This window comes from Amblyomma maculatum, chromosome 5, assembly GCF_055883805.1.
Source record: "Amblyomma maculatum isolate TAMU_Amacu chromosome 5, ASM5588380v1, whole genome shotgun sequence".
Lineage (NCBI taxonomy): Eukaryota > Metazoa > Arthropoda > Arachnida > Ixodida > Ixodidae > Amblyomma > Amblyomma maculatum.
The window spans coordinates 144,171,833-144,186,344 of record NC_139348.1 but is presented as its reverse complement, the minus strand read 5'-3'; the positions used below and the strand labels follow the sequence as shown (position 1 = coordinate 144,186,344).

The 14,512-nt window shown below is 44.2% G+C and overlaps 1 protein-coding gene across 1 annotated transcript in view; it reads left to right on the top strand.

Moving 5' to 3' along the window:
* Positions 1-14,512, top strand: part of LOC146189840 (fatty acid synthase-like) — an 88,662-nt gene that overhangs the window by 13,730 nt on the left and 60,420 nt on the right. The window contains exons 9-13 of the mRNA XM_084603329.1: positions 7,064-7,293; positions 8,978-9,181; positions 9,595-9,852; positions 11,860-12,076; positions 13,555-13,809. Coding sequence (XP_084459455.1) covers positions 7,064-7,293; positions 8,978-9,181; positions 9,595-9,852; positions 11,860-12,076; positions 13,555-13,809 — 1,164 coding nt within the window. The remainder of the gene's footprint in view (positions 1-7,063; positions 7,294-8,977; positions 9,182-9,594; positions 9,853-11,859; positions 12,077-13,554; positions 13,810-14,512) is intronic.

Here is a 14,512-nt window from a genome sequence, read left to right as displayed (position 1 = left end):
CTAAACGTCAAGCTTTAACCCTCCTTATACAAATGTTCAAAATGACGTGAGGGTACGAAGCAAGCGCTCATTGTCGGCAATACTAGGCCTGTGCGAGACATTCATTCACTTGGAATACTGCCTATGGAGCAGTTTTCCACGGAATGAAGTCAGAATTTTCAGTCGAGGAGAGTGTACACTGCTTTCCTCGTCGTTTAAAACCAGGTGTTATCAGCAGAAAGTGGTTGCACGTGTTTCTCAGGCTAAAAATACATCAGCGGGGCGAGAAAGAGTCCATTGATTCCAGAACTAATATTGTGATTCGGATATTATTCGTGTATCTTTTAGTGATTTCTACTAGAGACCATACCTTACATTATTGTGGCACATTTTGAAATAGGACGTATCTAACTGAGGACGGCTTCATCTGACTACATTGGCTTGTTTTAAGCGCTGTGATTTTCATGCGCCTGAATTTTGAACTGGTGAAATCTACCATCGATAGGCGAGTAAAACGTTTACAAAGAAAGAACCCTCAAGATATCGCTGCAGCATGTGCTTCTTTGAAATTACAAACTTGTAACTACGCAATCAACGACTCATTGGTTCCCAGATATATAGTGGAAACGGTGAACTTATAACGATATATAGGAGGTTGGTTTTCGCGAAGCATTTACTCATTTAATTATATGCGGTGAATTGGCGCCACCTGTTGCTTATAGACCTCGTACTCGATAAAAAGGACAAATGCAGAGCGAACGAAATGAAAAAAAAAATCATTCAAACTGAAGCACTGTAGCCTCTACAGGAGTGGGTTTTCGTCATCGGCTCTTTCGATTTTAGATCCCGCGTCAGGCGCCAACTTCTCAGCTGTGATTTGGCCATGGCGGTTCTTACATTTTATAATTTTTTCTTTCTATCTTACCTTCCGCGTTACGCCTCGCTTTTGAGATGCGACTGTGCTCGCACGAGTCAACCCTCTCGGTGGCCGGAAGCAAAATTCTACTGAGCTTTCGACGCTCCGGTTCTCCTGTCTACAGCGTTCATTGATGACCAGCCTTGTGGCGCGGGCATCAAGGAGCCAAACCTGTTTTAACGAGCTGTGATTACTGGCCACACTGAACACATTTAGTTATGCCAGTATCCTCATGCTTAAAAGAAGAGAAAAGAGAAACAATCCCAGAAAACAAAAATGCGCTAGAGCAGATTCAAATCAACAATTTCTCATGGGTAATTAGTATGGCATCCCACCACTACGATTGTCTGTCGGCCGCTCTTCGTCTTCTTACTTAGTACTCCCCCCGCGCTCTGCATTACACTTCGTCTTCTTTCACTTCCATCCGTGCGCAGTTGATTCAAACACATGCATTGATATCCCAGTGCTCCTCTAGGTTGCGTCAAGCGGTCCCAGTATAGTGTTCTATCACTAATGTCCCCAGTCAGCGCGCCGAATTTTGCCCTAAGACTGACTTTGAAATCTTACCTTCAAGAGCGAAATGCAACTAAACGTACTAGCACGCATAGTTCGCACGTACCAATCTCCATAAGCATTATCATTTCGTTTTCCTATCCCCATTTTCATCCATCTGCCTCCAGTTTCTTCCCCATTTCTCTATGGACGCTGTGGTTCGCCTCTTCACTTCCCATTTGCTTCCCCCTTGCTTCCGAGTTGACCGATCGTTTGTCCTGGCTTCCTCCTCCGGCGTTGTCACCCGTTCGGCGTTCATAGTTGTCGCCAGGTATTCACCCAGAATAGCACTATATTCACTGGTAACTACGAAAATAGATATCATTAGTGTATTTTCTGGTGTCTGTACCGACAATAGCGAAAATGGGTATAAAAAATACTGACGGTAAATAGTGTTTGTTTAAAGCAAAATGTTTCCAGCAATTGCGCACAGTTGCATATAATTCGTAGTTTAACGAGGTTAGGTGGTTGCTGCTAAACTATGAGCAAATGATTTAATGGCTCAAGCCTCCCTACTGAAAGCATTGTATGAGGCAATAACCTCACATTTTCTCACACAATCTCACTCAATTCACATAAGAAATCACATACAAGTCGCATATAACTGCATAAGGTCTCATAGTTTCTTGCACATTATCATAAATTATGTACAATATTTTATGGTAATGATATGCACCGTATTAGAGTCTAGCGATTAGTTGAGATTTTATGAGGTTATTGCCTTGTAAAACTTTTAGTTTTTCAGTAGGGCTCTGTTCATGAAATTTTTAGATGTTTGGTGATGTTACGAACCATACCATTTGAAGGTTGCTTCGTAACCAAGGAGAAACTGCATGCTTAAATTACCAGGGTCTATGAACTGATTGTTTCGCATTATGCGAAATAGAAGCCTGGAGCTATAGAGAAATAGAGAAATAGAGAGCTATAGAGAAATAGAAGCCTGGAACCGCGCAAGATCTCGCACTTTCTCGGCGAGCTAAACGACAAGTTTTGCGCCGCCTGGAGAGGTTAGGACGACAACGTTGGAGACAGTTCTGCTCATCACTGGATCCCCGTAAGCCCCTGTCGCGTATCTGGCATGTTGCGAGAAGCTTGCGCACACCTCCGCGAGAAAGGCACCCTTTTCGTGCCTTGGCCCTTTACCAATGCCGCAATGAAGTTGACGTAGCTGAAGATTTTTGTAAAATGGTTGTTGGCACAAACCAGACACAGTTACCAATTTCAGAGGTTTTTGCACCACCTTCGCCGAATGATCAATACGACGTGCCCTTTACAATAGCTGAATTAGACGCCGCTCTTGCTTCTTGTCGGCATTCATCTGCACCTGGTCCTGACGGGATTACTTATTCAACCTTATCGAACCTAGGCAAGGATGGTAGAACTGCACTACTTAATTATTTCAATGATATATGGGCGTCTAGTACTGTTCCTGAACACTTGAAAATTAGCCGCCTGGCTGCTCTTTTGAAGCCTGGAAAGCCTCCTCTCGAACTTACCTCATACCGGCCAGTTGCCCTAGCAAGCTGTGTTGGAAAAGTCATGGAGCGCATGGTGCTGGCAAGACTTGAGTGGTATCTAGAGAGTAATGATCTTTATCCGAATATGATGACTGGATTTCGCCGCGGACGCTCTTCCATTGACAGCGTCATTGACCTTGTGGCGACAGTAGAACACGAAAAGCGTCACCGTCGACTAGTAGCTGCTGCATTTTTAGATATAAAGGGAGCTTAGGACAACGTCCTTCATGAAGCTATTCTTGATGGACTTGACGACGTGGGAGTTGGTGGCCGGCTGTACTTGTGGATTGTAAGCTATCTCAGCGGCCGCTCTGTTTACATGACTACGCCTGAAGGAGATACTACCCGCTTTCAGGTCGGTCGTTGAGTTCCACAGGGAGTTCTCAGCCCAACATTATTTAATGTTGCGCTAATTGGCCTGGTGAGTGAACTGCCAACTAACATCCACATAAGTGCATATGCTGACGACATCTGCATCTGAGCCTCTGGTTCGACGCGTCCACAACTACGTGCGAGACTGCAACGAGCTGTGTCATCAACATCGATGTACTTACGGCGTCAAGGTTTATTTTTAGCGGCAGAAAAGTGTGCAGTGATCGCGTTTACGGGAAAATGTGTCAGCCGCTACCCGATTACCCTTCATGGAGTCGTAATACCATACGTCTCCAGGCACAGATTCTTGGGAGTAATTATTGACCACCGACTATCTTCGTCGAAACATGTTGCTATGGTGAAGAAGAGGCTAATTAATTTTTGCCATGCACTTCGTTACATAGCTGGCATCAGATGGGGTCCAACTGAGCGCTCCTTAATACGGCTTTACGAGGTTCTGTTTGTTGGCTACATCCGGTACAGTCTCCCAGTACTCTCTAGTATGCTCATTTCCTGCTTGCGGACTTTAGAGAGCGTGCAAGCGCAGGCACTGAAAATATGCCTTGGACTGCCCCGATGCACCTCTAACAAAGGCACAATTGAAGAGGCACACGCTCGCCCAATGTCCATATACTTGTCACACGAACCACTTCGTGTATACTTACGAGCACTTACAAGAGACCGTTTTCACCCACTCAGCAAGATTCTGGATGAGAGGCCGGACTGCAGTTTTACAAGTGCAATCCACTGCCATCAGTCGCAAGTACCGACAGGATATACCCTCCCATATCGTCCCACCCAACCACCATGGACGATGGATAAACCTTTGGTGCACCTTCGTGTTCCCGGAATACTAAAGAAATCAATGGTACCAATTAGTGGACTCAAACAACTTACTCTGGCACACATCTGGTCAGAATATCCCAATTATATTCACGTATACACAGATGGATCTGTGTCAGCACAGGCATCCGCTGCAGCTGTGGTCATACCAGCTCAGGAAACGACTCTGCATTTCCTTTTGGGACATACCTCTACATCAACCGCTGCCGAACTTGTAGCCATTCGGGAATCTATTCGCTATATATGTGGGGAACCACCTCAAAAATGGTGTATGTTCACGGACTCGAAGACTGCATTACAAATTTTTGAAAACTTCTTACGCCACACTGCCTATCAGTCCCTGGCACTAAACATTATGGAGCTCATCACATCTGCCCAGCTGCAAGGCCACATGATAATGTTTCAATGGATCCCTGCCCACTGCGGCCTCCATGGGAATGAGCAGTCCGATGTTGAAGCGAAAAGCGCACTCATCAATGGCTTCCAAAGAGCTGTAGCGTTTTCAAGAGCGGATACGACGTGTCTTCTAAAGAGTTATATGAATATTGCTACAGCAGCTTACTGGGCTCAACCAGACGCTCGACACATCCGTCTAAGAAGGCTCGATCGAACATTTAAATTTAATGTTCCGCGTGATATTCCGCGTCATCAGACGTGCTTGATACATAGACTTCGTTTAAACGTGGCTTTCACGCGCAAGTACTTACATTTAATTGGACAGATGGACTCACCGGAATGTTCAACTTGTGGCATCCCAGAGACTGTGGACCATGTATTATTGGTGTGCCCAGAGTATGCGAACGAAAGAAATGTGCTAGCTGCTTCCTTGAAGCATTTAGACAAGAGGCCTCTGTCGGAGGAACTGCTGCTGGGCGCTTGGCAGGACAAGGGGAAGGGCGCCCAGGCAGTGCGCGCTCTTTGCCGTTATTTGAGCGCCAGCGGACTTGATTCACGCTTGTAAAGCAAGCTGCTGTGTCTGTATATATATTTCATATGCCTTCTCCCACATCGTCACCCATCATGACCTTCTTTCTTCTCTCCTTCCCCTTCCCCAGTGCAGAGTAGCAGGCCAGATTTGAATTATTCGGGCCAACCTCTCTGCCTTTTCCTTTCAATAAATCCATCTATCTATCTATCTGGAGCTATAAATGAGGCTTTTGAAGTAGCCTTACAGTATTGCCGCTGTCGGAGCGAACCTTTGAAAAGTTTCTCCATGCATGGCAGGTAACGGTTAGCCTAAGGAATTTCGTGCTCTTTTAAGCTAAGGAAACATGTGCAAGCTTCCTACTATGTGGTCCACTTAACAACGTATGGCTTAACAACAAGAACAAAAAGCTGGCGAAAATGTTATTTTTCAAATGTTGAATACTGTGTATCATTGTCATGAAGGCACGTCAAAGTGATTTAGTCTGTTTTATCTATATAGGTCCATTTACAATGACGTCGAAAATACGCAAGGGAACCCAAAATAGAACTGATTAGGTTTCAAATTAGTGAAAATTAGTCTGTTTTATCTATATAGGCACATTTACAATGACGTCGAAAATACGCAAGGGAACCCAAAATAGAACTGATTAGGTTACAAATTAGTGAAAAGTGCACTTTAGCTCTTGCCAAATGCAATGATCGCCTTTTTATTAATTAGTTACATGTGCGAAATAACAGTTCACTCTTAATTTTGAGCAACACTTTACGCTCATGTATTTACTCACAAGACGAACTCAAGGTTACGGAAATTTGAATTTACCCATAAAAAGAAACGTTTATGGTGAGCGTATGCTGCAGTTTACGGGCGTCAAAATCTGGAATTCTCTACCCTGTGACGTAAAGCTTGCCAAGAACTTTTCCATTGCAATAAAAGAATACTACCTCAAAATGAATGAAACACTTTGAGTTCAAACTTGCACTTGCCTACTGTAACTTTACATTGTTCGCCTGGTATTACCCATGTAACCCCTACATATACCTCTATTTTATCTGATGCGTTATTTCTCTGAGACATGTGACATTATGTATTGTTGTAGTGTGGTGACATTATGCATTCATCTTCCTTTGCTTTAATTCTTGTATAAGTTCTACGCGCTTTTGTTTGATTTGTGAGGTTTTAGTTTATATTTTCTTCTCTTCATTGGTAGTTTTACGAATGTATAAGCGATAACTAACTTTCTTCGTGTTTATTGTAATGTTCCTGCTTCTGATGTCTCTAACTTTGACGATTGGGTGCCTACAACCTATGTACTTTTTCCATTGGACCCTTTACTAGCCGCTGGTTATGGGTCCAAGCAGTGTCTGCCTATATTTCTGTAGCGCACAAAAAAAGAATAAAAAAAGGTGGATCAGGCGACAGTGTAGGCGAAGACCCCCCATCGCTATAGCACTGATAAGGTTGGCTAGCAGATGGTAAAATGACAGGAGCGACATCGGTGGGGTACGTAACTCCTTCTACTTTACTCGTGGCAGTCACTCCTGCTCTACAGGAAACCTGCATTTTAAGTGGTCGCATTACGGTAGGCAAATGTTGCCCAGGAGTAAATTCACGTGAAAAGCGGACATTGAAGTTACCGTGAACGTTCTCCGAAGGGTATTTAAAGGATAGTTCAAAGGGATGCTTGAAGGACACGAATTGCTTTGGCAAGTAATTCTTAACGAAGGGAGCGTGAAAAGTTGGACGTCATTTCTTATGAAAAGGTGAAAAATTGCCTTTATGGGCATCAGTATAAAAAAAAACGAAATATTCTTGCTAAAATTTGCAACCTGTTTTCTTTAAACTGAGCGGAACACGGCTTCTTTAGTTGTGAACAGGACTTGATTATTTATGGAAAACAAAAACGACCTTTTAGATTGAGATAAGCTGTAGTGCTCTGCTGATATGATATTTCACCAGGGCTGACTTGCGAAGAGGTGAGGCGGCGCTTACGTGATGGTGTGGTGCTCGCTTGTCACAACGCCGAGGACTCGGTGACCGTATCAGGCCCTGTCCACGCCGTTGTCGAGATGGTCGAGGAGCTCAAGGCCAGAGGAGTGTTCGCCAGGATGGTTGACAGCATGAATGTAGCCTTCCATAGCAAATACGTGCATAGCATCTCATCAGCGCTGCAAATGGCCCTGGAGACGGTGAGTGGCTTTAAAAGCACAAGTGCTGGGAAAGTTTGAATTATGTGTATGACGTTCAAGCAAATAAACTATTTGGGATTCCCTTATATAGGCTGGCATCGGGATCTGCTCAATTTGTTTTGTATTTAGCATCCATAAAAATGGGGCTGCTTGGCGGGGTTAGAACCATGGCTTTGGGATGGGCAGCTAAATGCCAGAACGACACATCCACTGTAGACACTAACACAATGCAATTTGGCTGTCTTGAAGCACACGAAAAAAAAAAAAAGGAGCAGCAGAAGTTATGGGAGTCCGCAGATTTTTTTTAGACAACATTGCTGAATATGTCCTTAAGCATATCTACCTAATTATTCAAGAAAACGATTCTTTCCTTGCTGAAGTGGTGAATTGGATACGGATGCATAGGAACCATCACAGCATTCCTCAAAAGCATGGGCTGACCCGTTTAATATTTTTTCCAAGCACAGTCTAAGCAATTACCCTGTATTAGAGCACCTATGTGGTTTCATTACTCAAGGTTACTAGCAGCCCAGGCACGGATTTAGTGGATTGGGAGTCGGGTGGTGTTGGAACGTCTGTGTTGAAATTCCTGAATGTTTCTTCCTTCTGTCGCTAAGCGGTACTTACGTATTGAATTTAGGGTAAGAAATTTATTTTCGGGAAACACTGATTTAGAGCTGCCGGTACTAGAATGCCCATATGCAAAGTATGTTTGCGTCAGTGTGAACGCGAAACAACGCGTTACAAGTACTGGAGGGACGAACGATGTAAACAAACTCGGCTGCCAAGCGCCAAGAGGTGCAAGTGCACAAACGGCAACAGCGCTCACATAAACATTCAGAGCCACAATGATCCTAAAGCAAACGTAAACCACTGTCGATTCTTCAAGGCATGGGGTTTGACCTTCAAGTAGGCAGTGAAAAAATACTGCAGTCAAGTACCTCCGCCGTGAAATGCTCAAAGCACAAGGCGCTTGCGTCGAAGCTGTGCATGGTGCCTCCGGTACTATCGTAGACCTACCCGCTGGAGCGGGCAGGACCGAAAATATTCTTACTTTTTCAAAGATATGGAACACTGGGGGTGCATTAGGAGCGACGTGGTGCGGCACATGGGCAAAATAGTTGGGGTACAAAATTGGTACAAGTGCTATATATTATAGACGCCTTTTATAGAACCAAGCCTTCCAATTGTAAGTGCTTTTAGCAATAGTATACCTACAAAATTTGCTTCATTGTGCCACATGTACAGAATATATCGTAAATAATTAGGTTCTATTACAAAATCCATATTTAGAATTGCGGAAAAGGAGGGATACAGGGGCTCAATAAGCGTATTACCAGAAATGTGTAATTGTCACAAAGGTTTTTCCTTCTAGTTAGTATCAAATACGTTAACAAACCTATCTCCCATCTACGAGACAAGGGATTAATTTTTCGTTGTATCTGCCCAAGTTGAATGAGCACACTTCCTCGTTGTGATTAGTCAGGAAAATTGACACATAGATCGCAATCAAGTACCCTTCCTAGTTAGTAACGTTTCGATCCTTGCAAGGAGAACGATATACATAGGAGATGCTGGAGAGCGGAGGCGGAAAAGCTAAGATGACGGGGCATAATAAAATTTCTACAATAAAATAAACATTTCTTTAACTAATTGTCTCTTGTATTGCACTCGCATTGAGCAGGTGGTTCCGGAACCTAAGCGTCGAAGCGAGCGCTGGGTAAGCTCATCGGTGCCTGCCAATTGCTGGCACGAGCCCGCCGCCCAGTTCTGCTCAGCCGAGTACTTCGTGAACAACCTGGTGTCGCCCGTTATCTTTCGTGAAGCCCTGGAGCACGTGCCTAAGGATGCCATACTTGTGGAAATAGCACCCCACTGTCTCCTTCAGGTTAGACACTTCCTTGGATATTAGAGAATCTCACTCCCATTTCTAATGCTTTAGCACGTTTTAAAAAGAAAGAACACGAAGGAAAATTGGAAAAATCATGATAGTGCTTGTTTTATTTCTTGACGGAAGTCTACAAGCCGTGGTACCACAATTGTTGTTTTTCAAGAACCCAACAGCTTTATGGCGCCTCATCCATACTTTATGTTTCGAAAGTCGTGACCACCAATCCTTAAATTTTGGGCGAGATTACGCACCGCTTCTAGTGCAAGACCAGTCTTAAAACGCACACATAGCGGTCCTCTATTGGTCGACTCTGGCCGAATGAGAGGATCCCCAATAAAGGCTCCGATTGGGAGTGCTTTGAGACTGTTTCTACTGTTAGCAGAAATTAATTCAGCCCCTGGGGTTTGCAGCCCATCCTGCAGCGTGCTGTGGGCTCCAGCGCCACGTGTCTCGGCTTGATGAAGCGTCACACGGACAACCTCACTTTCTTCCTCAATACGCTGGGTAAGCTGCACACGCTTGGAGTCCAGTTAGACCTCTCGCCTCTCTTCCCTCCGGTGACGTTCCCCGTACCACGTGGCACGCCCAGCATTGGCCATCTCGTCAGCTGGGATCATTCGCAGAAGTGGACAGTTCCCAAATGGAACGAGTTCGGAGGAACGGGACAGGTAAGGGAGCGATGTTTTCGGCAACGTCTGTAACCCCCATTGAGTCATGTTACTTTACTAGTATCGCCACGGAGAATTTCGCGTAGGATATATCTCGGTGCAACGCCATGCAACGCTGAATTATCTCAGGCGCTTAATATGTTTTAATCATATCCACACTTTTAAAACTGCGAAAGCAACGAGGTAAAATGCTATACAGTATAGTACAGATATAGCAAGCCGTAACTGAAAGCTCTGGCTTTAACTTGCGGCACAAAATGGTTATTTACTGAGCATGAAAGGAAGATGTCTATGTTCCCTAGAATGGGAGTCTTTATCAAGGTGTATTATGTAATTTGTGTGTTGCATTGATTACTGATAATAAGGCGTACATATTGTACATATTGATAGCCGTAAGTAGGTATACATCCTGCTGATTTGTTAACAGCACCGCGCGACAGTCGACTGCATGGTGCTGCGACACCGGGCTGAAGCAAAGCAAATATCAGGACAGGGAACGAACAGGGAGTCATACTCGTGCGACCTGAGCGCCTGTCGTCTGCTTGGCTGTTCTGCTCCATCTGAAGCAACCCTTCAAATCAAGTTTCATGTCCGGGTTCTGAGAGCACTTGTTTTATCTTCTGTGTGCTTGTGGCTTTGATTGATATAAACTTGTGACGTTCCAAGTACTACATACTCCCTGGTTACATTTTCAGGTACTGTCTCGAGATGTTTTTTTTTTTAAGTAATGAATGTGCCGATATTTAAATTTATTGTGCATGCCAAATTGCTTATTGCAAATATGTGTTCTTCATTACATATATTATACGCACAATATGCAGCGGAAAATGTAGTGGTACCTTATTATGCATACCAGCCGACGGCGGCAGGGGCTATTTCGCACTAATCAGAACAGCCTAGCAGACGGGGCTCACTGTAGCAGCACGAATGCTATTGCCCTCACTTGCTTTGTAGTCTCCTGTGTCTTCCAGTACAGCATCGCCGGGCAGTCGCGAGTCGCGCGGTACTGCTAAAGAATTGGCCGGTTGTACATGCTGTCTTTCTTCTGTAGCATAGGTGCTCGTGCTGTCCGAAATGGGTGGTGGCCACTTTGTGCACACGAGCGATCAGGTTGGCGCACTGAAGTGATTAGAGTGGTTCTCAGACTTTACTCTTACTCATTCATAAGTGAACGCGTCGACGCTCGAACCCAAATGGCGTTGCACTGGCGCTCTAACAGGCTGGCTAGAGACGGCAGTGAATTTCCCCGTACCCTGCGATGAACAGCACTTCTTACTGGGTGACTCGGTTGCCAATTGTGCTCCCTATCACCTTCGAAGTTTACAAGCATAATCTCAGTCGGGAATATGACTGACTGCCATGAGAAGCTCTCACTGTTGATAGCGCTCCACATTTCATTGCGACTCTTCAGTTCTTCAACAATGAACACCAAGCTCGCGATTACATGGTAAGGTCATCACTTAATAAAGGAGAATTGGGACATTACCACCGCAGGCAGCACCACTGCCAAGTATCTCTCAGGGATCAGATCGGGACATTTAGGTAGGTTAGTACGGTGTTTTTCTTACGCAGGTTTGTTCAGGTACGCAGGGACGTTTTTAATCGCTTGCATACTTCTTCAAATGTTACCATTTGTGACTATACGAGAGACAATCAAATGTTACCATTTGTGACTATACGAGAGACAAATAGGGCTACATTTCTATCTACCCTGTTTGCCTAAGCGTTATTTTCTTTTTCGGTGTAAAAACAAACAATCTTTCGCAATAAGCAAGGCCAAATTACCGTACTTTCATCTTTATCCACGATCAATTCTTTTATGCTTTAATTATTTTTTAGAGGATAAAACACGGTGCATCGTAATCTAGGAACATGATCGGAATCATGGCCCTGCGGAATAACTAAGGCTTACGCATCAAGCTTCAGTGCATATTAGAAATAGCGCTCGGCATGATTTAGAGGCTGATGGTGTGACAAGGTTGCGAGCATGTACCACAAATATCTCAGTTGGCAGAGGATATTGTCACCGTGGACCTTGAGGCAAACGAAGAAGATGCCTACTTGGCTGGCCACTATCTTGGTGGACGCACGCTATTTCCTGCTCCTGGCTACATCTTAATGGCATGGAAGTTTTTGGCGAAACGCAACGGTCAACCATTCCACCAGTTACCAGTGATTTTCGATGATGTAACCTTTCACAGAGCTACCATACTGCCAAAGAGCGGTAAGTACGATCAAGGCGAGTTATATACGCTGCTGCCACGTGCGAGTCATATGATACATATAAGAATAATGCGCTGGTGACAGTGCAGGGCCGTAAAAGTCGTGCTTATGAAATCTTCCCAGAAGAAACTGCCAGCAAACTTGATCAGCCTACAACGGCCCAATATCGTGCAGTGCTCACTCCCGCCCGAATGGGACGTGCTATGATGTCTGTGTGGTAATGGCATAGCATGTTTTGCGTTTTCAAATGTAAATATTATGTTGGTGAATTGGCTATTCTGACTAGTATAAAACCTCTTATTACGGCCTATGTTCAGTGATCCACGCATGTTAAAGAAAAATATGATCATTGCATTGTTGTTAGCGAAGTGGCGTCTGCAATGCACGACAGGTTTGACGTGGAAATGACACAGCTAAAGTGCTCAAGAAAACGAAAGCGTGTGTCTGCAGGTTACGACACTGGAATGCAAGATATCATTCTAAAGAATATAAGGCTCTCAAGAGACCAGTAGCTGAGCGTAAAAAAAAATTAGAAAATGCCCTCTTTTGCAAAAGCAACCATGGAGGGCTGAATATTCAGAAGCCGTCCGCAATTGTGGATAAGAGGATTGAAAGGAGGATGTCTAGAAGAATGTGAAGTAGGCCGAGAAGAAAAGGCTAAAATGACTTCGCAGAGGACATTTTAGTTAATGCAAGGTGAATATTAGTGCAAAAGTGCTTTATGAGGCATAAAAGAGAGATTACAACTGCACAACAATTTGTACGCCATCAGCACTACCAGCCTAAGGTAGAAATACACGTTATTATTGGAAGTGCAGTGAAAGCATTTAAACGTAATCCAGCATGACCTCAAAAATATTATAGCGACCCGTCATCCAATGCTGTGATATGAGATGCCGAAGAATAGAGCTTGTGAAGACGAAATCTACTCAGCAGTGCGGCTTAAAAAAATAGGTGGTTTAAACCCGATCAAACCAAAATATTCAATCCCGAGCTTTGTTTTGAATGCTTTGGCGATGACCAAGAGGTCGTGTGCCTAAATTTGCTTGGTCGTGTGCCTAAAAGCTGCACTATGTACCTTATTTGAATGCCAATTAAGGTAACTCAAGTTGCACAGTAATGCACTTAATTATAAAAAGGTACGATCTGATTATACTTTCTCTCGTGAGTAAGTATCCAACGATGTATCGCGTTATTAACTGATGACCATTTGCATGCCTAATTATATTTGATTACTACTTAATTATCTTGTCACTGATTAGTAACTATCCCACACTTGCAATCAGCGCCCCTATATATGATGTGTATAAGTACACATTTGGCTTAACCTACTACTACAGAGAATAAGTACAATTTGACCTCTGCCTGGCTCTAAGGTCAAAGCACGATAGGCAGTCGATTTTCAAGACTGTGCCACTTCAGTAGTAGTGCTAATGCTCTAAAAGATCCTCTGGCTAATAGCGCATTTCATATCGACAGGTCCGGTACGCTTTCTCGTGAACGTATTGCGAACGTCTGGTGAGTTCGAGATCTGCGAAGCAGGAACAGTTGTTGCTAGTGGACGCATCCGCATAGCCGATGAAGGGAAGAAGGTTTTGGACAATGCTCCCCCAAGCCTACCAGCAGGAGGTGCTGAGAATGAGCTAGATGCCGACGAGTTCTACAAGGAACTGAGGCTGAGAGGCTACGAGTACCAAGGAAACTTCCAGGCCGTGCTCAAGATGAACTTCAAGAGTAAGCGAATTCTTTGTACAGTGGGGCTGGCGTTACATCCTTCCCGTTCCATTCGGTGCGTACAGCATAATAAGGACCAGAAGACAGATGACGTTATTAGTCTTGATGACGTATGTAACGCTTTTTACATGGCTGCTTTTGAAAGAAATATCCTGAATAAAATTAGCACGGAAACAGCACTTATGTAAGGAGCAACAGTACTCATGGGAATTACATGCTGCATCTTGTGGTAATCTGAAAGCATGACATTAAGCTAACAAGAAAGACTTCAAAGTGCCGGAGGGGGCACCCTATTTCACGGCATTAGATACGCTTTGCATAGGGAGGGAGTGATAGTGGTGGTTTCTGAGTGGAAACCTGCGAGTCAATAAAGAGCCCCAAGGATTAATTGGGTTGGCGTCGCCGCGTGCTAGTGAAAGAGACAAGATACTCGTGTGAGGTTCAATTATGTAGGTCTACGTAGAACTTTGAGTTACAGCGCGGTGAATGCCCATCATTGTGAAACAGCAATTTCTTTGGGAGATAGTGAAGAAGAGTATACACCGCTATACGAATGCGCCGCCGAAATACGACAGGGAAAGTTTGTAGGGGTGTTGTTTGCGGTCCTGGCGAGATTGTTTCAGAGTGCGTAACTAATGAGCTAACTGTGATAGCATTAGGGGAATATGAAGTAGTTACGGAGTCTAACATGTCTATATATTGC